The sequence below is a fragment of the Dicentrarchus labrax genome, unplaced genomic scaffold, assembly GCF_905237075.1.
Source record: "Dicentrarchus labrax unplaced genomic scaffold, dlabrax2021, whole genome shotgun sequence".
NCBI classification, from domain to species: Eukaryota; Metazoa; Chordata; class Actinopteri; family Moronidae; genus Dicentrarchus; species Dicentrarchus labrax.
The window spans coordinates 1,604,097-1,627,503 of record NW_026136711.1 but is presented as its reverse complement, the minus strand read 5'-3'; the positions used below and the strand labels follow the sequence as shown (position 1 = coordinate 1,627,503).

The 23,407-nt window shown below is 41.3% G+C and overlaps 1 protein-coding gene and 1 long non-coding RNA gene across 2 annotated transcripts; one reads left to right on the top strand and one right to left on the bottom strand.

The window, feature by feature from the left end:
• Window positions 1-8,720: 8,720 nt before the first annotated feature.
• Window positions 8,721-17,228, bottom strand: gdf5 (growth differentiation factor 5). Its single transcript, XM_051415331.1, has 2 exons — window positions 15,642-17,228; window positions 8,721-11,183 (listed from the first exon to the last, which is right to left on the bottom strand). Exons 1-2 carry the CDS (start codon window positions 16,543-16,545, stop codon window positions 10,198-10,200), a joined length of 1,890 nt encoding a protein of 629 aa, XP_051271291.1. The 5' UTR covers window positions 16,546-17,228; the 3' UTR covers window positions 8,721-10,197.
• A 3,007-nt stretch (window positions 17,229-20,235) lies between these two features.
• LOC127372068 (uncharacterized) lies at window positions 20,236-23,132 on the top strand. The gene is made up of 4 exons (XR_007886523.1): window positions 20,236-20,348; window positions 20,800-20,927; window positions 21,215-21,385; window positions 21,685-23,132. It is a non-coding gene; the product is annotated as an uncharacterized LOC127372068 (long non-coding RNA).
• Window positions 23,133-23,407: the final 275 nt, after the last annotated feature.

The window sequence follows — 23,407 nt, the reverse complement described above, 5'->3', positions numbered from 1 at the left end:
AGCTATGTTTTCACAGCAGAAACAGAAATTGTGGCTTTTTTTTTGTGATTCCTGGAGGAGGAGGGCGAAGCAGCAGCACAGCACTAACTCATGATAAAAAGTTGGAGGTTAAAACGGGACTGAAAATGTACTCAGCTGCTCTTCTGCCAAGGCTCGAGGATGTTGAACTCTGAAGAAAAATACCCCCCTTCTGGGCTGTACATTTAGACTGTAACCTGGTCTGTGTGCTTTAAAAATCCACCCGGTTCAAGTGCACACACACACACACACACACACAGACACTTGACACTCAGAAGCATGTAAGTGCAAACAAATCTTTCTTACAATACAATTTTATGAAAAGAAAATGCATGTACAAGTTGACAGATAATATGCAAATAAAAAAAACATCAACCCACACACACACACACACACACATATATACACGTATACACAAACACGTACACGCCCACATGCATGCTGGGAAAGACATACACAGCTGTGAACGTAGGTGTCATACACGCCGTGCCAGATAAAACGGCTCTGTTTTTCTTTTAGCAGCTATTGGCGCGGCCACATGATAAAATTCCTCCCTAACATCTGTCAAGGAAAACCACGACCGCATTTACTAAAAAGTTAAACACCGGTCAGCTCGGCCAAGCCAGATCTGATAGCAATAAAAACCCAGTGAAAGAGGTTTGGAAGGAGATGTGGTGAAAAACACAGCGGGGCAGAAGGAAGGATCCAGAGGTCGCAGGGACACGTATAACCAGATTAATGCGATTATGAGATTACAAATCATCTCGTTATCTGCTGCATTTAATTAAATAAAATACATGTAAACAAAACATCTTTCAAAACTCTGGCAGAATGTTGTATTATTCAAGCAATAGCACATGACAAGGAATCTTGATATATGAGAATAATGTTGATGGAAATGCACATTGAATCTGACAGGATGGGGAAAATAGGGAAATCATTTAGAGCTGCTTTAGCAATTGCTACTCAATGGATTTAAATTTTGCAATTACCTCCTTATGTATTACTTTTAATTGTGAGTGCCATTCCCGGATTGGACAGAAAATACCTTCAAACACACGAGAGCCTCACTCATCAGGCTGTAAATGGGAAAGTACCACAAAGTACTCCCCTTGTTGATAACACAAATAAAAAACCTAATTTATTACTTTATTTCTTAAAAGAGTGGAACAGAGCGGCTGAAAGTCTCCAAGGATAAGCTACAACTATTGGTATCATGAGAAATATAAATAAGAACAGCCTCCTCCTGTGTGAGGTCTTATAAATCCTCTGATTATATAATTATTAGGGTGCTGTCCTCTGAGCCTTTTTACACCCGTTTACATGTATTAGATGGAGCTGGTGCTGAATTAGCTGTATTGAAAATACAATTTATTTATGCAGTTATTTTCGTACTTAATAACTTCCTTTGAAATGATATCAACCTGCCTAAAAGCAGCAGTTATTGCTCATTACAACTGTCTAAAAATAACTGCCTAAGCTGGCTAACTCTGAATAAAGTTTCCTGGGTGGTGGGGCGTTGTATGTGCGCCCTTCATCGAGCCACCACTGCTATTATCACCAGCAGGTGTCACCAAACCAACCAGGAAAGTAACTTAATATAATTTACATTTACTTGATAACTTCAGTTACGTGTTGCTCTTTCAGAGTTAGATCAATAACACAAATTATAATCAACAAATAAATGATGATGTTATTTTATCAATAGGGCTTTTTGATCTCTGTGTCCAGGATAGATTGTTGCTGTCTTTTTGTTTTTTCCTCAGACAGAAGGTACGGGAATGGTACATCATCTACAGACATAGTAGTAGCAGTAGTGGTAGTTCTTGTACTTAATACTGTAGATGTTGTATGGCACTGAAATACTCAAGGGGATGTTCAAGAAGCAGATCAGTAGGTAGGAATTAGCAAAAAAGGTGTCATCCATTAACAAAAGTACGTGAAGAAACAGGCAAAAATGAAGCCCGGGAGATTCAACAAAAATAACTTAAGCTGAAGCACGAAGGGGGGCATCATGCCCAGTTCAAATAAAGTAACTGTGACCTGGAAGCTTTTTGAAAGCTAAGATATATCCAACCGTGGAAGTGGCTGGAAACCAAACAAATATGCATGCCTCACATCAGCCAAAGCCCGTGTAATTTAACCCAGATTTTACGGTGTTGCTGTCAAGGAACAGCATTTTAATCCTCTGTAATCATACAACCATCTTGATGACATGAGCCGTTAACACATGAATCTTTCCCATCTGCACCAGCCTGACCTAACTTTTTAAAACTTTGTATTTTATTTCTCAGGGACAATGTGTATTAATAAACATGACTGTACATATGCCAGAATTAGCCAAAAGGCCAGGTGTACAAGTCAGACCTCCTGCTCGGGGTGAGCTACACAGATCAAGGGCATTAAATCATAAAACTTAATTAACAATTAATTAATTTTAGATTTCTTAGTTGATTAGAAAGATGATTATTCCAATTGTAGTTACTTGCTAAACTGAAAAATAATCATATTTATAGATTAAGTGGTTAAGAAAATATGTGATTATCAAAATGCAGCACTCCGTAAAATTGGAGGAGGTGTGTGACGGAGATGTGGAACACTAACCTTGGACAAAGTTGTTCAGGTCTGGAGCTCTCGGTGGGAACACAAGCCTTCCGGGTGTGTACAGTCCTCTCAAGGGACACACACACACACACACACAAACACACACACACACACACACACACACACACAAATGCTTTTGCAAGCCTTCCCGAAACATCATTGTTAAATCGTGTAATAGGGGCGACCATTAAAGTTGTATTCAATGAAGTTAAGCCCTGTTAAACAAGCCTCCCTTTTCAGCGTTGAAGATGGAGGGCATATGTTTCTGATTACGTCTGAGCAGGGAAACACAATAGCCCTCTTCAACCGGGTTCTTGATCCTGTTCACTTGGATTCGGCCTGACACTTTGCCACAATTCCCGGCCACAAACAGCGACAAGGAAACCCGAAACCCGTAAACAATCCATGTTTCTGCTTTACTACAGATTTCTGGGCTTGAGAAGGCGAACCGCAGAGTTCACTACAACGTAATCTGATTATAGGCTCTGTGGGCCAAAGGCCAGGTGGGGACGGCTGTGGCACGGGGCCAATAGAGCTGCTTTATGGAATATTATGGGTAGTCCGTTTCCATAATGTCCATTTTAAGAAGAAAGGTACTTTAGGGTTCATCATTCATTGCCTCTAAAACCATTCATCCCAACAATGACTTCCAAGTACAACTTTTTGATCAATTTCATGGCTGATGTTCTCAAATCTCTTTACAAACGAAATAATTTCTGGTTTTTGATTGCTCAAACAAGAAGGACGTTGCTTCAGCTGAGCGACTGCCGTGGCCAAAACGACGAGAAACAAATGACAAAGCACTATTGTTGAACTTTGTGATGTATTATGCCTTCTTGAAATGTTTCTCTTGGATCCCTGCTCTAATTAGCTGGTTTACTTGTTCTGTGGCAGAGATCAGTTGTTGTTGTTGGCGCAATACCTGGTGATACAAGGACACTGTCCTCCTCAGAAGAACAACACCAGTCGGTTCAGCAAATGCCGAAAAACAAGCGGCCATACGAATTAGGAAATAGTGTGACGTCGGTAGAGCCGCAAAGTCTGTGGAGGAGGGAGTTTGAGGTGGATGTATGGGTCAACAAAACGTCAATCTTTAACATGTTTCCCCTTTCTTACAAAGAGTCAACATTACTTTCTTCTTGCCTTGTACGTGATCATTCCCCAATCTTAACCTTAGAGTGAAGCTGAAGCATTTTTTCAACCCTGATTTTTCCCTAACCTTAACAGAACAGAACATTTTGGCAAATACACTTATTCGCTTTTCTTGCAGAGAGTCAGGCAAAAAGATCATACCACTCTCGTGTACAATAAACATAATGCTACAAGCATAGCAGCTGGTTGGCTTAGCTTAGCTCAGAGACAGGAAACAGGGAATAACAGCTAGCATTCCCCTACCAGCACTTTACGTATTTCAAAACCATATTTTTAGTTAAAATTCGCTTTACATCTGACAGCAATCAATGAATCAAATGCTCAAAAAAAGAACATTTAAGGGTGGGATTGTTTCTGTTGGATACCTTAAAAATGTAGCCGCCTCTTGCTACTTTCTCCAACGTTACCTAGCCTAGCTTTAAATTCATACAGATGCAAAGTGTGTAAATGACGACTGTGGTTTTACGGGCGGTAATGTGCCAGACTTTTTCTTGGCCAGGAGAAGCGACTTCCTGGAGTAATGCCAAGCCTGTGAGGCAGCCTTTTGACAGAGCCTGGCTAGCTATTTACATACAGACATGAGAGTAGTATTGATCATCTTGTCTAATTCTCAATACGAAAGCAAATAACCGTTCTTCCCAGAACTATTCCTATAACTGGGTACTTATTTTAACCCAAATCTTGATCTTTCCTGAACCCAACCAAATTGTTCTTCTGACTTGTCATGACCTCTGTTTGTTGGATAGAGGTCATGACAAGTCAGGAAGATACTGAACTTTTGAACATATGTTATCATTTCCATTAGAAGACGGCTATAATAGATAATATGTAAAAAAAAAACTGAGCTTATTGTTCATCTAGGAAACAAGAACTGTCTTCTGAAAGGTTTTCTTAAGGCACTTACACATTACATTTATACAAAAACCAGTATGTAAATGTTGGGTGAGAACTAAGAAAAATGTTGTGAGGTTTTCCATCCAAGAGCAGTAATATTATACCCAACAAGAGTCTAACTTCCAGGCCATTGTGTTTCTCCTTAAACAATCCAATTCCGTGATAGGAGGAAAACACATACAAGAAAGCATACCGTGCAGTCAATTTCCCAATTATGTTTCATTTCCTGTCGAGCCAACACACTTTTACACCGTCATAAATCATAGGAAATATCAGTCACCATAAATCATACACAGAGATTTAAATCAGCTGTTTGTATAATCCAGTGCCTGTATCTCAGATGGGCTAATGTGTGGAAATGTGTGATAATTAAAGCCAGGCGCTCTCTCTGTGGGGAATACTGTTTCCCAATGTCCATTTAACAAAAGTCTACTCAATACCTCCTTCAACTACAGCTCTGCTCACTGGGCTTCAGTAGCAGTGATGAAGTTTGATTTGTGGGACCAGTTTGATGGCTTCAGGATTTTATATGACCACAACTTATGACAAAAGACTGTTTAGTACCATATATATATGTATATATATATATATATATATATATATATTTTTTTTTTTTTTTACTTTTATTTGAAATGTATAGATAATTATCTTTGAAGGGGCTTGTAGTTTCCTGTTTTTGAGCATTACTGACAAAATACTTGCTATATAGTGCAATACTGCACTAGATTTGTAGCCATGCTGGCAGCACAGCTCTATTGGTAATGTTGGTTGGTCCAGATTGAAATATCTCAACTATTGTCAGGAAATTTGGTTCAGACATTCATGATCCCCCCATCATCAGGTCAACCTTTCAATCTGTGCAACACTTTAGTTTATGACCAAATACCTACAACATTGTTAGCATTCCTTTCAGCCTTAGCTGCTGTACTTTGTGCTAATTAGCAAATGTTAGCATGCTAAAATACTAATCTTACAGTAGATGGCAAACATGATAAACATTATATCAGCATGTCGAACTTTTTTAAAGTATGCGTTGAAAACCAAAAGTTGATAGAACTGACAATAAATCAAACCTGAGACGTCTACTTTATCCCACTGAGAAGCTAATTTTGGCTTTTTTTAGGTCAAGGCAATAAATCGATTGAGATATGCTCAAAAGTCCCCCCAATGTAATATATTTAAAACAATTTATATACTACGACAAGCAACTTCACACTGCTGTTTGAGATACTCATTGGCAAATTATCACTAAACCTAACATTGGCGTTATTATTACTACCGGTTCTAGTATCACAGTGAACTGCAGTTCATCACTTAAACATTAAAATGTTTGAAAACTACAACTTAATAAAGAGTGTTACAAAGGTCATATCACTGTTGATTGAGCTATTTCTGGTAAAGTGTAAATGAGCTCATTTTGACTTGAAAGGAGGAGTCAGTCATTCTGGAGAAAGATTGTTGATCGTTGAATCTCATTCCCAGGTCATCACATAACGATGCTTTGGGTTATGATGAATGGGAAACAAACCAAGAGGCTTGGAGCGACACAATGTTCATGCATCAAATCCAGAGACGGTATTGTGTGAGACTCAACAATCAACCATCTTTCTCCAGAAGGACTGACCCCACCTTTAAGACTGAATAATGACATAGCACATCCCTTCTAAGGCCTAAATACACAGTTAATATGTTTGTTGCAAATTTGTACATTCAAAACTTATGTAGTCTAAATAAAGTTATTTTTTAAACACACTAAAAGGAACAATATGTTTTCATGGCTATTTGTTCCAGGCTTTGGGCTTGAATTTTTAAAGTGGGTCTCAGTCTGGGAAAAAATAACATTGTGAATGCCTCTTATCTGTGACTGGCATTTGTTGCTAAATTTAGGTCTGTCAAGTCTGAGTTCCTTCCCGCATCTGAAAAGAATGAGCTGATTGTTGAACCAAGTCACAAATCACAAGTGCTATAAATCACTGGCTTTGAACAAACATATTTTCCATTTAAAAAGATAAACAAAATCTGAAGTTCTCTAGAAGCGATAATAGAAACTGTAGCCACAGTACGACTTAAAAAAAATGTAGTTTTTATTGTGTGTTAATGAGAAAAAAGGGGGCTCTGCAGCTGCTGCGTGACACACTACCTCCTGGACAGTTGGAACAAGTGCTTTCCAAACTCAACTTGTATGCTGAGCACAAATGAGCTGCTCTGGGATTAAAACACAAACTGATCAATGTTGATATTCCCAAGCTCCTGTCTTCAAAGTCTGTCTTAATACATCCATCCAGACGCTAACAGTGAAATTTCCTCACATGGTCTGCAGTTTGTAATTTGTAATCCAAGATTCCTGCTTTGGAGCTGCAATTTAGCAACTAAATTCTTTAAAGTTGTTAAACTCCAGTCCTGCTCAGCCTCTCCCCACCTTCGCCTTGTCAGTTCAGGTTGTGAGGGAGGGGGCAATAACACTGGCATGCCTCAGCTTTGATTAAAGGAAATGCTTACATCACTCCGTCTCCAAAAGAAACAAGCCATTCGTTCGGCACAGATGGATCCATCCAATGGTCGAGGAGCTTTACAAGGGGCAGGCAGACAGGTGCGCTTGCTGCTAACTATATGAAACACAGACAGAGCAGTTTTGCTGCTGTTGTATGTGTTACATAGCAACAATAAAGCTGTGGTCGTCTGTACAAAACAGGCCGTGAGGTTGTGTCCACTGGGTCAGAACTTTAGGAGTGTTATGTTATGTATGTTTTAAACAGACTGTATCCAGGGCAAAATGAACTGTAAAAGGTTCTTAAAAAAAAACAAAGGGGCCTGACACAGAGTTGTGGTGTCTTGGGATGAGACTGCACACAGATGTGGGACCAAGTCACAAATAAAAAGTCTTTGCACTCAAGTCCCAAGTCCTAAACTTTGGGTTTTGAGTCCTAAACCAGTCATAATGCAGGATTCAGAAAATGTAATGCCATTTTAAGAACAGGACAACCGAAACTGGTGCTCAGTAACATAATGTTAGTTCCTCATTGTTCTCTGCTGAAACCTGATTGGATGCTGTTGTTCAATTAAAGTGTATCTTGGGAATTATGAATAGCGTTAATGTCAGTTGAAGAAATGAAGAGAAATTAAGCAATTTACTCTGTAATAATTTTCAAGTCAAAAGGAACCACAGTCCAGGGAAAATCAAGGAAATGTTGATGTTTAAATCCAAGTCGAGTTGCAAGTATTTTTTATTATTGTCGAGTCTAAAGTCATTACATTTGTGACTCCAAGTCTGATGTCCACACCTCTGGCTGCACATAACTTTGTTAAATATCGTGTATACATTTATAATCCCTAATGTGAGGACCTTTGCCCTCCTTTTGAACCAAACTTCTTCTCAAACTGGGATGCTGTGGACAATTTACAGACATCACATGTTCATCACAAGTTCAAACTATGAAGAGTGGAGCTTTACTTAAGTACTTAAGTTGTCAACTGTTTTCTTCATATGCTAAATATGAAGAGAAGAATAAAGAGATGGATAAATAGCTGTATTTCATGAATGGAATAAACAAAAATAACAGAAAGTTTTTTGGGGGGTTTTGATTTTACCTCTGATATCAATTCACTGTTGTAATTGTTTAAAACCGCCGCTAATGTAAAGGGAAAGAAATCGTTCTGTTTAGGCGATGGGAGCTTATTATCTTTTAAATTCAGTAGGAATCTGTTTATTGACAATGTTCTCATTTCATTCATTCAATGAGAATGCATTTTTGTGTGTTTTGACTTCTCATACATACTCTTGATCACAGTGTATGTTTGCTGCATTTATGATCTATTGTTGCCTGATTTTGAACATATTTTGTTGCCTGGAATTATACATTTGTTTTGAATTTATATGAACTACATTTTGCACTAAATGTTGGAAGCCATTATGTACACAACTATTTCCTTTTGTTTTCTACAAACAACGGTAGAAGCAGAAGAGCAGAGGTTTCTGGCACAACGTTACCTACCTCCAAGGAACAGTGAGAAGGGAAAAGAGTCTGAAGAGGTCAAAACTCCAACAACACTCGTAGCATAAAGAACAACTTTATTGTGAGACCAACACGTTTTGGCTTGTGGCCTTCATCAGGGTCATCCCTGTTATCTACAAATAAGGCTGAAATTTTGGGTGAAAACTAAAGATGAAATTCTGGCAAGACACAATAAAGACACCACAAATAGCATCTGATGGCTTCACATACTGCTGTGTGCTGGTTACCGCTGTCTTCCTGCTCCTTTTGTTGGTCTTAATCTCTATTACAGCTTTCTAGTTGACTCCGAAGCATGTCACTCAACTGAAATCCAACCGCAAATGAATCCACTTGCCAACTAACAAGTTTTCCATGGTCATGCATGAGGGTAGAGACAATTTTGCTATATTTTAGTGACAATAATAGTGTTTTTGGAGATCATTAGCATATGAATGGACAAAAGACATTGTGGTATATGCCACAGAAGTGGTTGGAGAAGTTTCTAAAAAATTGCCAAAAGGGAATGGGTAATGATCACCTCAAATGAAATGTAGAAATAATAATATAACTTCAGGTTCCTGGATGCAATTAATTAACAGACAGTAATTGATAAAGACATTCCTTTTTAATACCTGTTAACTCATTTTCATCACCTGACTTCTTGCAGCAGTTTGTGAAGCCAACCATGGAAACACTTAAAACCAAATTACACACAGTCATTCTTGGGTTAAATTGCGATTTGGCTTCTGAAAATTGTACAAATTCCTTTGATAGTTTAGTCTACAGAGCCTGGGGGGGCAGAGGTTCACACTGATAGGAGTTTGGAGCTTAGTCAATTAGACATTTTTTATTCAAGAGTAGTTTATGCAACTTTCCCACATTTGGAGCAGGTCAGATTAGCACTTCATCACTGGCCTGTATTTATACATCAGAAATTCTTTACATGCTTCATAAAAAAAAGTCTTGGATAAGGCCACAGATTACTCTTCATTGTACATCTGAATGGGCAAAGGCACAATGGCAAATAAGTGCTGGAAAAAGGGCATTTGTGAGTATAATTCACTAATGTTTCAATAGCATTTCTGTTACACGCAAACTTTTTACACCACGACAAAGATACAAATCTGAAGAGAGAAACAAAAGCACTACAACTCTATTTGAGTCTAATGTGAGAGCAGTCTTTTTTAAATCATAAAGTCTCTCTGTTATCTGGTTGTTTTTGGCTTCTTTCAGATGCATCTTGCTTTTCACCACCAACATCAACATTACACAGTGAGTGGGTGTTAAAGAGCATCACCTCCATGAGTTTAGTTTTCTCTGTTTAGTCTTTAGCAGTCTTTGGTATGCAGTCTGATAGTCCACTTGAGTGTGAAGAGTAATGTCTGTTGCATAGCAGTGAGTTTGGTCACAGTCAGCTGAAGTAAGAACAGTTTTTCTCAGTGTTGATCTTCCCATTTTAGGTCTGATCATAATATTAACAAACAATCCTTCCTGAAGGGCAGGCGTTGTCTTTCTTTCCCTGTCTCGCCGTTCTTTGCTACCTGCAACCACACGACTCCACCACCATGTCCTCGTACTGCTTGTAGACGACGTTATTGGCCGAGTCGATGTACAGTATGCTGATTGGGCTGAGTCGTGTCGGGACGCAGCAGGTTGGCGGCGTCGACTCCGGGTCCATGGAGTTCATTAAGGTCTGAATGATGGCGTGGTTGGTCGGTTCGAGGTGCGAGCGGATGGGGAAGTCGCAGACGCCGTCGCAGTGAAAGGCCTCGTACTCTAGCGGCGCTATGATCCAGTCGTCCCATCCCATCTCCTTGAAGTTCACATGGAGTCGTCTCCGGTGACACCGTGGTCTCGTCTGCGTCTTCAGCACCTGATGTTGGGGGAGAGACTGCAGCGGTGGCTGATGCTGCAGTGGTTTTTTAGCCCCCCTTGCAGCAGGAGCTCGCCGCATTCGTCGCTGGGTAAACAGGTATTCATAGACGGTTTTGTTATCATGGCCTGACCGCGCTTTGATCTCGTTGTAGAAAAGGTCACGCTTCTTGCTTTTGCCAAACGCCAGGAAGAAGGCTTTTTCCTTGTTGGTTCTGCCGGGTCGCGCAAACCCCAGAGTGCGCAGGTCCATGGGGCGACCGCCTCTGTGCTCCAGGGCCTCAAGTTCAAAGCACAGCTGCTGGGTGTGCTGGTTCTGCTGGTTTTTGAAGCCCTTGAAGGCCTTAGATATGTCAAACACTTCCCATTTGCTGGTTAATCCGGCTCCACTGAGCAGATCCTCCACGGTCTTCATCTGAAGCAGAACAGCCTGTTGTTTACCTGACGCGCAGGTGTACAGCTTCAGGCACGGGGACGAGCCTCCTCCACCCCCTCCTCCTCCGTCAGTGGCTGTGGATCCCATTGAGGCTCTGCGGGGGTCAGACAGGCGTTTCCTCAGGATGCGTAGTTCAGCCCCCAGGAGCCCGTCTCGTTCCAGAGAGCTGACGTTGAAGTGATACCTCTGCCGTCTCAGCTGGGGCCCGCGCTCATCTGCAAGGGAGGATAGACACAGAAATATGAGTTCAAACTGACAGAAAGGCGATAACACACCCCGAAGAGAACAAAAGCACAATTACTTGCAGACACATAAAAAACGCAGGTGCTAACGTGACAGGAAGAACTCATACACACACAGACATACACGAAGGCAGTTGAACACTAGAGCTGCAAAGATTATATGATTAATCAATCCAGAGAAATTTAACTTTTTGGATTAAATAATCATTTTAAAGTTAATTACTTGTTGGTTCCAGATTCTCAGATGTGTGGACTGTGGTTAATCATAATCGTCATTCTTCACTGTTTTCTGATATTTTATAGATGATTAATCAATTAATAAAATATATGCACGCATGCTACAAGCAGATAAGCAGGATATTCAAAGCTGTTAAGGGCAACAATAAAAATAAATAATATTTACACGTTTCTTTAAAGCATGCTTCTGCACGTACTTATAATACACACACACACACACACACACACACACACACACACAGTGGTCACACACCCACATGAGCACAGACACATCAGGAGGAATGAACTGAATGGTGCGGTGTGTAATGTTTTCTTTTGTTGTCAGTGAGGGAAACCAGTGAACTTCCATGTCCAAATGAAATCCAGCAATGAAATCCACTAAAGTGCACACACACACACACACACACACACACACACACACACACACACACACACACACACCAGCAGCAGATCTCTCCACTCTGTTCACTTCTTCTCACGTCATTCCCCCTCCTTCCTATCCAGGACTTTAGCATGCATTGAAAAGTACATTAGAACCAGACAGGGAGACCACATTGGACTGTAAACAGGCCTGTTATTATGGACCTGCAGCTATTCACTGCCGATAGACAGTTAACCAGCATCTGCTGTAGAGGAAACAAACCATCGACAACACACACACGCACGCACACACACACACACACACACATCCTGGCACCTCTCTGTGGAAGATCTGATTGGTAAGTTCAAGCTGAGAGGAGTTTTATTCCTCAAACTGTCACGTACATTTAAAAACAGTGTGTGAGACGTAAGTTTAGATGAACTCTCAGGTGTGATCACCTCAGCCTGTGCTTTAAAGTAAAAGTGAAATTAAAATGTGTTTCTGTTATGTGATCATACACTCAGTCACCAGTTTATTAGCTACACCTGGCTAAAACTGATGCACTCTAATAGAATGGTTCCCAACCTGGGGGTCCTGACTCCCGCTAGGGGTCGCCAAAGCTTCACGAGAGGTTGCGAGGTCTTCTTGATTTTAAGGACTGTATATATACAGTAGGGCTATATTTCAGCATTTCAATAATTTCGGTGAAGAAAACTAAATGAAATTGTTATCGGATTAAGGGTTGGCTCTTCAACAACAGAGTACCTTGGGCCTGCTTGAACAGTGTGGGGAATGTACCCAGGGCCAGAGAAACATTTGTCATGTGCCTGATCCTAGGCACGATTGTAGGAGAGATGGCTTAAAAGAGTTTGGAGTTTTCATCTTCCTCAGTGAGCGGGAGAAATGCCGTTTTTTCAGCAGTTAAGCTGGATGCAAAAGATCATGGAAGAGTCTGGTACCCACTGAGGTCTGTAGGATCTCTCTTAGTGGCTCTCAGACTGGTTCACAGCTGGTGTACATCATATAGCTGGGATACAATGGCCATAGCAGGTCTAATGAACAGAGGGCAGAGTTTGGTGTGGTTAAAGTGCATCTAGCATTGTTTACCATCAGTCAGGAGAATATGCATGGGGACAGTAGGGTGGAAGGGACTAGTGTGGAGAGGTGAGTGGGCACAAGGTTGCAGAGATTGCATCAGACAGGGACTGTTGACGTGTGAACTTCAGGAAGTCACACATGTTGAAAAGTTATAAATGTTAGTTATAATATTCTGTTTTTGTTGAAACTGTTAAAAGAGGTGTTGATTGAACTTTGTGACCATTTCTGGAAGATGTAAATGGTGCTGTTGAACCGCACTGCATTATACACAGAAGTATTTCTATTATTATCAAATCTTTGCCAGTGTTTATATGTTGCATTTAAAAAAAGGCAATAAAAATAAAGTAAAAAAAAAAAGAAGTATTTCTGTTATTAAGCTTACACTCGCTTTGTTGATCTGAAAACATGAAAATACCCAAAACTGGAGATGAAAAACATGTTTTCAAACTCTTGTGAAAAGGATGCCGTTGTTGAAAGGTATATATGTCTGTGTCTGTATACAGTTATTGGATGTTTAAACTGTTATGCACAGAAATGCACACACATCTTAAGCTTTATTATTTATGTGTTTGATTTGTAACTGTAATGTGTAATATGAGACTTGTCTACATCTAAGCAACATGTGGCAAATGAGAGGAGAGTTGGGAAGAAAAAAAGAAAGAAAGGGGAAGTGTAAATAAGTAACAACTGAGGGGGGGGAGAGATGTGTCAGGCCATCAGTTACACCTTCCCTCAGCCCCTCACCATGCGGAGGAGGTCACCAGCGATTTGCTGAGGACACACTAAACAAATAAAGCCCAAATTAAAAGTACATTAAGTGCTTGAAATGTAAACCTTTAGCAGGGCTAGAAATATTAAACTCTGGTCATTTAAACATTGTTTTAAACAGTTTTACACCGTAAAGATAACATTACACAGGGGGGCCACCCTACTTGTGGCTGCGAGGAGTGTTTATTTACCCTCCTGAGGCCGTATATCACTACAAGCAGCAGTGCTGCCAATGACTGACCAGATGGCTAGAAACACACACACACACACACACACACACACACACACACACACACAGTAGAGAAACCATAATGCAACAGTACACACATAAATACATAAGTATAAATATACACATCTATGTATGTGCATGGGCATTCCTCCAGAGCTTAAAGCTCCTGGAAACTTGGTTTCAAATCCAAAATATTTCTCTGTAAATATTCATGGCTGAATAAGAAGAAGTAAAAGTTAAAGTCCAGAGTAACTGAGGTTCATTTCAGAGTTTAACAGTCAAAAACTAAAGCTAATCTTCTTTATTAGGAGAAGTTTGATCAGATTCGATTGACAGTATTGGCTGTAGGTACATCTTTAACGTCGAAGTGAAGAGCAAGAAATGGATTTGTGGATGGATGGCTCCAACAAACAGCAGACAGCTGTTAGTGTCCCGCATGAAACCAAAAGTTATAGCAGGTAAAGTTAGATTTTACTCTGTAAATATGCAGAGAGCTGCTGAGATTGAGGTAAATATGAAGCTGTGACCAACAGCTGGTTAGCTTAGCTTAGCATACAGACTAGAAATAGGGGAAACAGCTAGCCTAGCTACCAGCACCTGACTTGTATATTGATTGTTTAATGCGTACGAAAACTTTTGTGTATAAATGTAAAGTTAAATAAAGCTATTTTTTTACATTTTGGTTTTGCATTGATTAAACAAACAAGATATAACATATGAATTAAATATTTAGCATCCAGAATGGTATCAATCGTTTCATCTGACTCTCAACAAGAAAGCTAATGAGCATTGAACTTCTCCTTTAACACACAGGCTGACGTTCACTGTGTGATAGCTCACTCAGCTCGCCGCAGCTTCCTGCAGCTTTGAAGTCGGTTCCAGCACAGTTATGAGTAACAGAGTAACAGAATCTCTTTTCCCATCATTCCCTCTGTGTATACGAGCGGCTGACCTTCCTGACTCCCCTCCAGATGCTCTGACTCTCTTACCTCACGGACCCCCGAACGCAGACATGTCTACATTTGGACAATTTACAGCCCTGTTTCCAGGGCCGCCCTCCTCATGGAACCTCCAGACTGGTGTTTGACCTCCAGTCCTCTCCTCACCCTCCCCGAAAGGTTCCTCCTCTCACAGCCTCACGCTCAGCGCTGTCCTCGGCTCTGTCCCTGGATCCTGCACTCAGCTCCTGTCGTGTCCCTTCTTTTGTCACTTCTTAGGATTAATAATCCACTTAATGAACACCATCCATTGTCTGCAGTGAATCATACAGCTAACCACAGTGTCAAAGGACAAATAACAATTAGGTGAGATACTGTTTCACAGTTGCACTTTAAAGCTGTAACGCTGCCAAATGTCAGAGAAAATGTGTGCTCGGACTAATAACATGGACTTCATGAGGCAGTGGAGATTGACTGCAGTGTGGAGTCCATTGATGTCTATATCTCACCACAGAGGACCTGAACCACAGTCTCATTCCAAACGAGGGACATTTAAAGATATTAGTACTTGAAGAAAGTGCTGTGCCTAGTTTTTCCTTATATAGACGAAGAGAATTAAACTCCCTCACATTGTCCTTGTAATGTAAATGAAGCTTCCATTTCAACTTGAATTTAACTTTTGTGTTCAGCTGAAGTTGGAAGAGTTTTCATTCATTATAACTAGAGAAACGTTTGTTATCTCCTGTGTGACACAATGTGTAATTCAAAGACAGAAAGAGAGAAAACCTGGTGGTTGTTACCTTGGCCTTTATCCACGAAGCTGGTGATGGTGTTGGCCAGCCCCGCTTCATGCAGGGCGCTGCTGTTCAGGTCCCCGGTGGAGAGAGACCAGTACAGCGACAGCATGTAGTCGTGAGGAGTAACCAGCGGCTGTTTGTGATGCGCTTCCCGGTCGCTCGGTTTCAGGGCCTTGTTGCTGGCTCCCCGCTGCGCCACCGGACCCGCGCTCTGCTGCGGCTGCTGCTGCTGCTGCTGCTGCTTTTGCGCACCGGTGGCTCTTTGTGGAGTCCCGGTGCGCACTGGAGCCGCCGCACTCGCTCTGGAAGCAACTTTCCCAAAATGTTTCCCCGGTGAGCCACCCCTTCCACCTCCGGGAGTCCCGACCCCTTTCCCCGCTGCATGCGCGCTAAAAGCCGCAGGAGCTTGCGCTTTAACGTGAACATCCCCGCCGGGCAGCCAGGAGCGCACAGCCTCTCTGCGCCCGAAGCTGACTGCTCTGTCCCGCTGCTGCTGCTGCAGCTGTGCCCGGTTCACCGGCACGACCCCGCTGCGCTGCGGCGAGGACGAGGACGCAGATGTCGCTGCTGTAAGTTTGTTTTTATTAACAGTCGGTTCGCCCTTGATCAACGGCGGGCCTGCGCGGATCCGCGTAATCCTCGCCGGACTCACCGGTGAGGGTTTCCACGTCCCAGAAGCGGTCACCGGTTGCCTCCCCGCGGCTGCTGTGGAGCCACCGATTCCTCCGCCGGTCCGCCGGTGCGCTTGCTCTCCTTCCCCGCCGACTGCCGCGCGCTCTGCCGCCTCTCCAAGCCGGTGGTGGTGGAGCTCGGTCGGTCTGGTCCGGCTGAGTGAACCGAGGACGGGATGCAGGTAAATAAGAGTCCAGCAGCTGAGCAGAAGAGAAAGACGCTTCACAACTTTCATCCTAAAGCCCTGTTGCCTTCTGCCAGGCCGTCATTGTATTAAAGCGCAGTCTGTTCGGAATTAATTGACCCGTTTGGTTAAAAGAAGAAGAAGGAGCAGTCCTGTTGGGTCCGAGTCTTTCATCCTCTGAGTCTACTCTGCGCTCTGCCAGAGGTGAAATGAATAAAAAGTGCCTCTCCAGTCTGAAACAGGCTATAGACATATGCAAGGTTGTAAAAGCAAAGATGTGGACTATAACTGAGTTTTATAAGCAGAAGAAACAAATCCTGCAAACCCTTATTCTCCCATCCGTCATGTGTCAGAACCATAGTGCTGAGAGATCCTGTCTGCGGAAGGACAAATCCAAGAGAAGGCTGAGGAAAGGTGGACTAGCATTAAACACTCACGGCACGATTCTGCTGGATATCTTGTAAGAAACTTCTTTAAATCCCACTTTTTTCCAAGAGAGGCAAGAATGGCGTAATGCCGCTGCCTCCGTTTTTTTTTCTCTCTCTCTCTTTCCCTTCAAAGTTTGAACTCCGTCCAGTGAAAATATTTCACTCACACACCAACCTGCAGGTGCTCGAAGAAATCCTCCAGCAAACCTGAGCGCAGGAATTGGAAACGGAATTCCAGAAAGCTGTTTTAATTACCCCGTGATGTCATGCTGTCCAAACTCATTTAACAGCAATATTTCTTCTCAAATCTTCCTCCCTTCTTTCCACCAATGACTCACTCGAGCTGTAACACAAAATGGCACAAAGCAAGAAAAAAAAGAGAAAAGAAAAACTTTGCATTATGTCATTTGAAGTGAGCAGTTTTTCTAGGCTTCCACTTTCTCCAAACAAAAGGGTGAGAGGGGTGTCACACACACACACACACACACACACACACACACACACACACACACACACACACACTCTCTCTCTCTCTCTCTCTCTCACACACACACACACACACTCTCTCTCTCTCTCTCTCTCTCTCACACACACACACACACACACACTCTCTCTCTCTCTCTCTCACACACACACACACACACACACACTCTCTCTCTCTCTCTCACACACACACACACACACTCTCTCTCTCTCTCTCTCTCTCTCTCTCACACACACACACACACACACACTCTCTCTCTCTCTCTCTCTCTCTCACACACACACACACACACACACACACTCTCTCTCTCTCTCTCGCACACACACACACACACACACACCTGTCTCACACACACACACACACACACACACACACACACACACACACACACACACACACACACACACACACACACACTCTCTCTCTCTCTCTCTCTCACACACACACACACACACACACACACACACACTCTCTCTCTCTCTCTCTCTCACACACACACACACACTCTCTCTCTCTCTCTCTCAACACACACACACACACACACACATGCTCTCTCTCTCTCTCTCACACACACACACACACACACACACTCTCTCTCTCTCTCTCTCTCTCTCACACACACACACACACACACACACACAAACACACAGGTACCAAATTCATGTGTTTAAAGAAGCATTCTTAAAATTACTCCATTAAAAGTATCCAGTATGTCCTTGATTGAAAATGTTACTTATGTAAAAGTACAGAATTATTACTATAAAAGTACTTTGAGTAATCTCTTACAATTAAGAACATTACACATGATAGTAATCCATTTATAGGCTCCGATATTTTTATACATAATATATTTAATTTAAAATCACGGGCTCAGTAAAGCACCAATTCAATAATGTTTTTTTCCAGTACTCATGGGTAAAATAAAAACCCACCAAAGACAGTGGGTTGTTATTTTATCGCTGTTGAGGTTATTTAGCCAAACACAACTCCAGTTAGATGCGGGTCTCCTTTATTAGCCTTGTGTGGCTAAACCTTAATAAAGGCATGTCTCCATTAGAGGCCTGGTCTGGTTTTATAGAAGATCTTTGGATGTATAAAACCTCTTAAAGCCCACCGGGTCGCCTGTTTGAGTTCTAACCTGCTTAGATCAACTAAACAAATATAAATGTTGTCAATGTGAACAATGTGTTAGATTGTCCATAATTCAATCATTCAGTTCATTTTGACAGAAACCAGGAGCACCAAAGTATCAAATACTACCAATATATTTGTTTCTGATTGTTTAAAATATGTATTACATAATACTCAACACTATTAGATTATGTCCCACCCTCTTTGTTGAGATGAGGGCTGAAAGAGAAACAATCATGTGACCGTTAGTGTTTGATTACATTTTTTATGTATGATGTAATGTTTTAAATGGAAATTGCTTTTAGTTCTGTATGATGCAACGTTTATTCTCTGTGGATTTGCCTGTTCAAGGACTGTGGATGAGATTTAGCTATCTAGCTAACTCTGGGATAGTTAATGACTGTCCATCATTATCTCTGTTAAATAAACAAATAAGATTAAAAATAAAAATATGTGTCTCCTCTGCTGGTTTAAATCTCATTTGCACAATATTTTGCTGTGTGGTAAAATATGAACTTGATGATATTGTAGTTTAGGTAAATAACCTAATACACTGGTTCTCAAACTGTGGTACAGGTGGTACGCAAACTCCCTCTAGTTTCAATATCAGTCTGCTACACATACATCCACGAGTGTGATGGTGAGACAATAAGGGGAGGTAAAATGAGGTTCAAGAACACTGCAGTCATGGTTCCATACAGGAACTTATGGGAAGAGAAGATTTCTCTGAATGATTTTGGAGATGTGGGATAATGTACACAACATCAATATTGTATATTTACTGTACTGCAGTTATTACACACTTATACAATATATACAGTATCTTTTATCAGGAATAATATTCCAATGATAAAAGATATAAGACACACATTATAAAAAAAGTGGCTCAGGTTTGAGATATTACTGCTAATAATGACACTAATAATAGTGTTATTACTGATAGGTTCTTATTATCCAGTGTTATTATATTTATATTAGGTCAATGTTCCTCAAATGTTTTAACTGCGTACCACCTCAGAAAATATCCACCATTATTTTCACACAGGAGGAAAGTTTATTCCTAATAAGAACCGAACCGGTTAAAGAAAGTTTTTCTGTCTCTATAACAGCATGACCCGACTTCTTCCTTTGCTCCTGATGGACAACACTCATACTTCCTGCAGCCACTAGAGGGCGCTGTCAGTTGAAAGTAAACAGATGTTGATCTTGGGGCATTTTGCTGAGACAACTGTTGCCATCTTTTTCTTGTGAGGACAGTCTCAGCCTTCATGCTCAGCCTCCAAAAAGAAATGACACAAAAAATATGAAAAGAAAGAATAAATAAAGTCAGTGCTTAGAAACGGAGAGTCGGGTAACAGAGTCGAGTCTGTGAACATCCACGTTTACATTCTCCACTTTTTAATTTTCCGTCCTTCGCTGGAGGACAGGGGGCCTTGGTTTTGATTCTAAAACTCTTTGCCAGTTTAATTTATGATGCCACAAGGAGCGCCAGCTTAGTGTCATAAATTTAGTTTAGACTAAGCTCTAGGAATAATTAGCAGCCAGAACGCTTGGGTTCAAATTTGGAGATTTTGGCAGTCGAGGAGGGTCTCTGGTGGTTTGTAACAAGAGCCGGTGTTCTGGTACAGTGTTTCTCTTTCCCTCTCTGTCTCTCTTAACTTTCCTTCTTTTTTCTCCCGATCGGTCTCTCACTGCGCAGCTCAATACGAGGGCATGATGGATGATCGGAAGTGATTGGATAATATGAGGCTGTCATGGATCACACATAAAACCAACCTGATCCAGTCGATTCGATTAAACAGCTAAAAGATGTGAGTAACGGTGACTGGCCAAGGAGCTGCAGCACAGACGAGGCTCAGTAACAGCTTTATGTTTGCTTTAATTGTAAAATACACCCCAGTATGAGACATCTATGCTGCATTAACAGAGTATACTGTTGTTTTCCTCTCAGACATTGCAATTTGTAGTTGTAATTTCAGTGTGCCAGACTTACTTTAAATGCAGATAATTATAGCTAAAACACAACTCAACTGTCTTTGACTTTAAATTGAGTTTAAAGTTTACAGCTACAAAAACATTGTATGAAAACTGTAATTGCTGAATCTATGGAAGGTCGAGAGACAACTATTCTTAGTGGCTTAATGGGGGAAAACATTCCTAAGTTTGACCAGAGGGTGGTGCTAGAGAAAAGGTCATGTTGTTACTTAGTGTAAACCTTGAACTGAAGCCTTGAGTTTGACATTTGGCCATTATGTGTTACAGAGTCAGAAGGGACCATATTAGGATGAGAGCATGGACAGTCAACCTTGGTCGGTCATTCAATGGATGGAGAGAAATGCAGCATTTAAAGGGATTTAAAACCAGTCTTGAACTTGCTCTCTTCCCTCTAGGTAGGTATGTCATTTGTTTATTTTATTTATAAAATACATTGCAAGATGTGGTTTTACATCAGTATGTGAATTTACATGGGTGGCTAACGCTTTGATTAACATACTACTAGGCTTCTGAGCAACAAGTTGAAGTTAGTTGTATGTTAAGATGTCAACCATATTATCTGACCAGAGGATTCATCAGTGTTTTTGTTGCTGCTGTTTACATTCCTCCACAAATAAAAACAACCAGTATCTGGTGATTGTAATCAGATGATCTCAGAACTGCTTTACCTAAATTCCACCAGCATATCCACATCCCAACCAGAGGAACAAATATCCAGAGCTAAAACAAAATACTGCCTTTTGGTCAGATGACAAGGAAGCTTACAGCATCGCCAGAGCGAGACTGAAAGCTGGCATCAACGAGGCAAAGCGGCGGCACCAGGAGAGACCTTAATCATGTGGGACACTTCCAGGTGAGCTAAACACATTTTATGCTCACTTTGATCTCTTTGTCAGCTGTAAAGTCGACAGAGGATCGCCCACTGTCGGTATCCACAGAGGACGTAGGAAAAATCCTGCTGAGAGTGAATATGAGTCAAGAGATAAGATAAGAAATTCACTTGCTACAGCAGCTTCAGATAGAAGACAATAGATAAGAAAATACAGATTCAATAAAAAATAGAAAATAAAAATAGAAAAATACAAGATATAGTGGGCCTAGAAAAAATAGAATAAAAGTTATGTGTACACTAATACAGCTTTTTATATACAGATGTGATTGATATAGAAAGCTGCTGGGCCTGATGACGGATAGCTGACCTGGTAGAGCTGGCACCCCATGTACCAAGGCTGAGTGCTTGCTGCAGTGGCCCAGGGTTGGAATCTGACCCCCCCCCCTTTCCTGTCACTCTTCAGCTGTCACTATCAATTAAAGGCAATAAAAACCCTCCAAAAAGCATGTGCCACTCGGCTAGCTGATGTCATTACTGACATTTCTAACATGTCACTGTCACAGCCACCATCGATCCTGTGCAGTGTCTAAAGGACTACCGCCGTGTGGCACTTGAGAAACTGGTTCTTTACCACATCAAAGACAACATCCCAAGCAGCTTGAACCCTTGAATTCAGAGCCAGCAGATCAACAACACCTATGATTTTTGTGGATTTCAGCTCAGCATTCAATACAACTGCACAGACCTGATTGGACTTGAGATATCAACTCTTCCACTCTAGTTCCTCTCAGGGCTTTGTGCCGTGCCCCCTCCTGTGCATGCTGTACACCCATTGCATCCCATGGAATGGAGACACCGCCATCATCGGCTGGATTTCAACAACATCGGCAAAGAGAATATTGGGAAGAAATCAACAAACTTGCAGAGTGGTGCTCAGAAAACCTACTGCTCAACCAAAACATGACCAAAGGACACACACCACTGTTTACATGAGTGGGGTTGCGGTGAATTGTTTTAGGTTGCTGGGAATCAGCAGATAACATTTCATCACAGATGATTAAAACCACCCAGAACATCATTAGTACCCATCTACAGTTATTTGTGAGGTGCTGATGCAGAGCCCAAAGAATAAACTGTTCGCACTGCTGCCGTCTGGAAACCGATACAGAAGTATCTGTTGCCATATCACCAGACTACAGAGCAGCTTCTTGCTGTGAGATTGCTCAATTGACCCTCCAAACTTCACTGTTTTATTTTTATGACTCGTCCATTCAAATAATTTCTTTGTGGCATTTTGTAATACAACCCTATGTTGTAAAGTGATGAATAAATGAACCTTGGAACTTGTAAATACTACCCATCCCTGATTACAGTATGTCTGAACTGCACACTACATGGAGTTAAGAACTGCTCTGTTCCAATGCTGGATTTTTAATTATAAGCGTTGTTACAGTGTAATTTTTCATAGGTTTTCTTTCTTCATGAACAGCCCTGTATGTTGCCTATACAGTTAGTTCTTAAGTTAGTCAAACAGTAAGATATGTATACAAGTAGATATGAGTACAGTACAATCCCCCACCACTGACACCTTCAAAATACACCATTTACACTACTCACACATGAAAGAGGAGCACGTGTTTTAAAAGATTATAATCCCTCCTAAACAGATTCTCTTTACACCCATTAAAGTGTGTCTTGTATCCAGACTGTATCTATGATATGATTGTTACCTGATTACATTTACACCTACTATTAATATGTCCTTTGGCCACATTGAGATTCGTCCAGCTCAAACAACTGAATGTCACGTCCTCCTGTTGTTTGCATGAGTCTAAGAAAGCAACAAAAAGTGTTGTGTTCCCTTTTCACAAGAGTGTCCACACAGATGTTGCACTGGCCAAAGATGCTCTGTAACTATAGATTGTATAATAACTTTCTGAGCTGTCTCTGAGCTTCCCACTGTGATTTACACTTTCCTTCTAATATTCCAGGGCACCCATTTCATATAATATGCTATGTTACCCACTACCTACACCATTCCAT

What these genes read in the sequence shown, in the direction of transcription:
- gdf5 (XM_051415331.1), bottom strand. Translation starts at nt 16,545, where the DNA reads ATGAAAGTTGTGAAGCGTCTTTCTCTTCTGCTCAGCTGCTGGACTCTT. An exon ending in CTTCGTGGATAAAGGCCAAG is followed by an intron (nt 11,184 to 15,641) that starts GTAACAACCACC and finishes CCTCCCTTGCAG; the next exon opens with ATGAGCGCGGGCCCCAGCTG.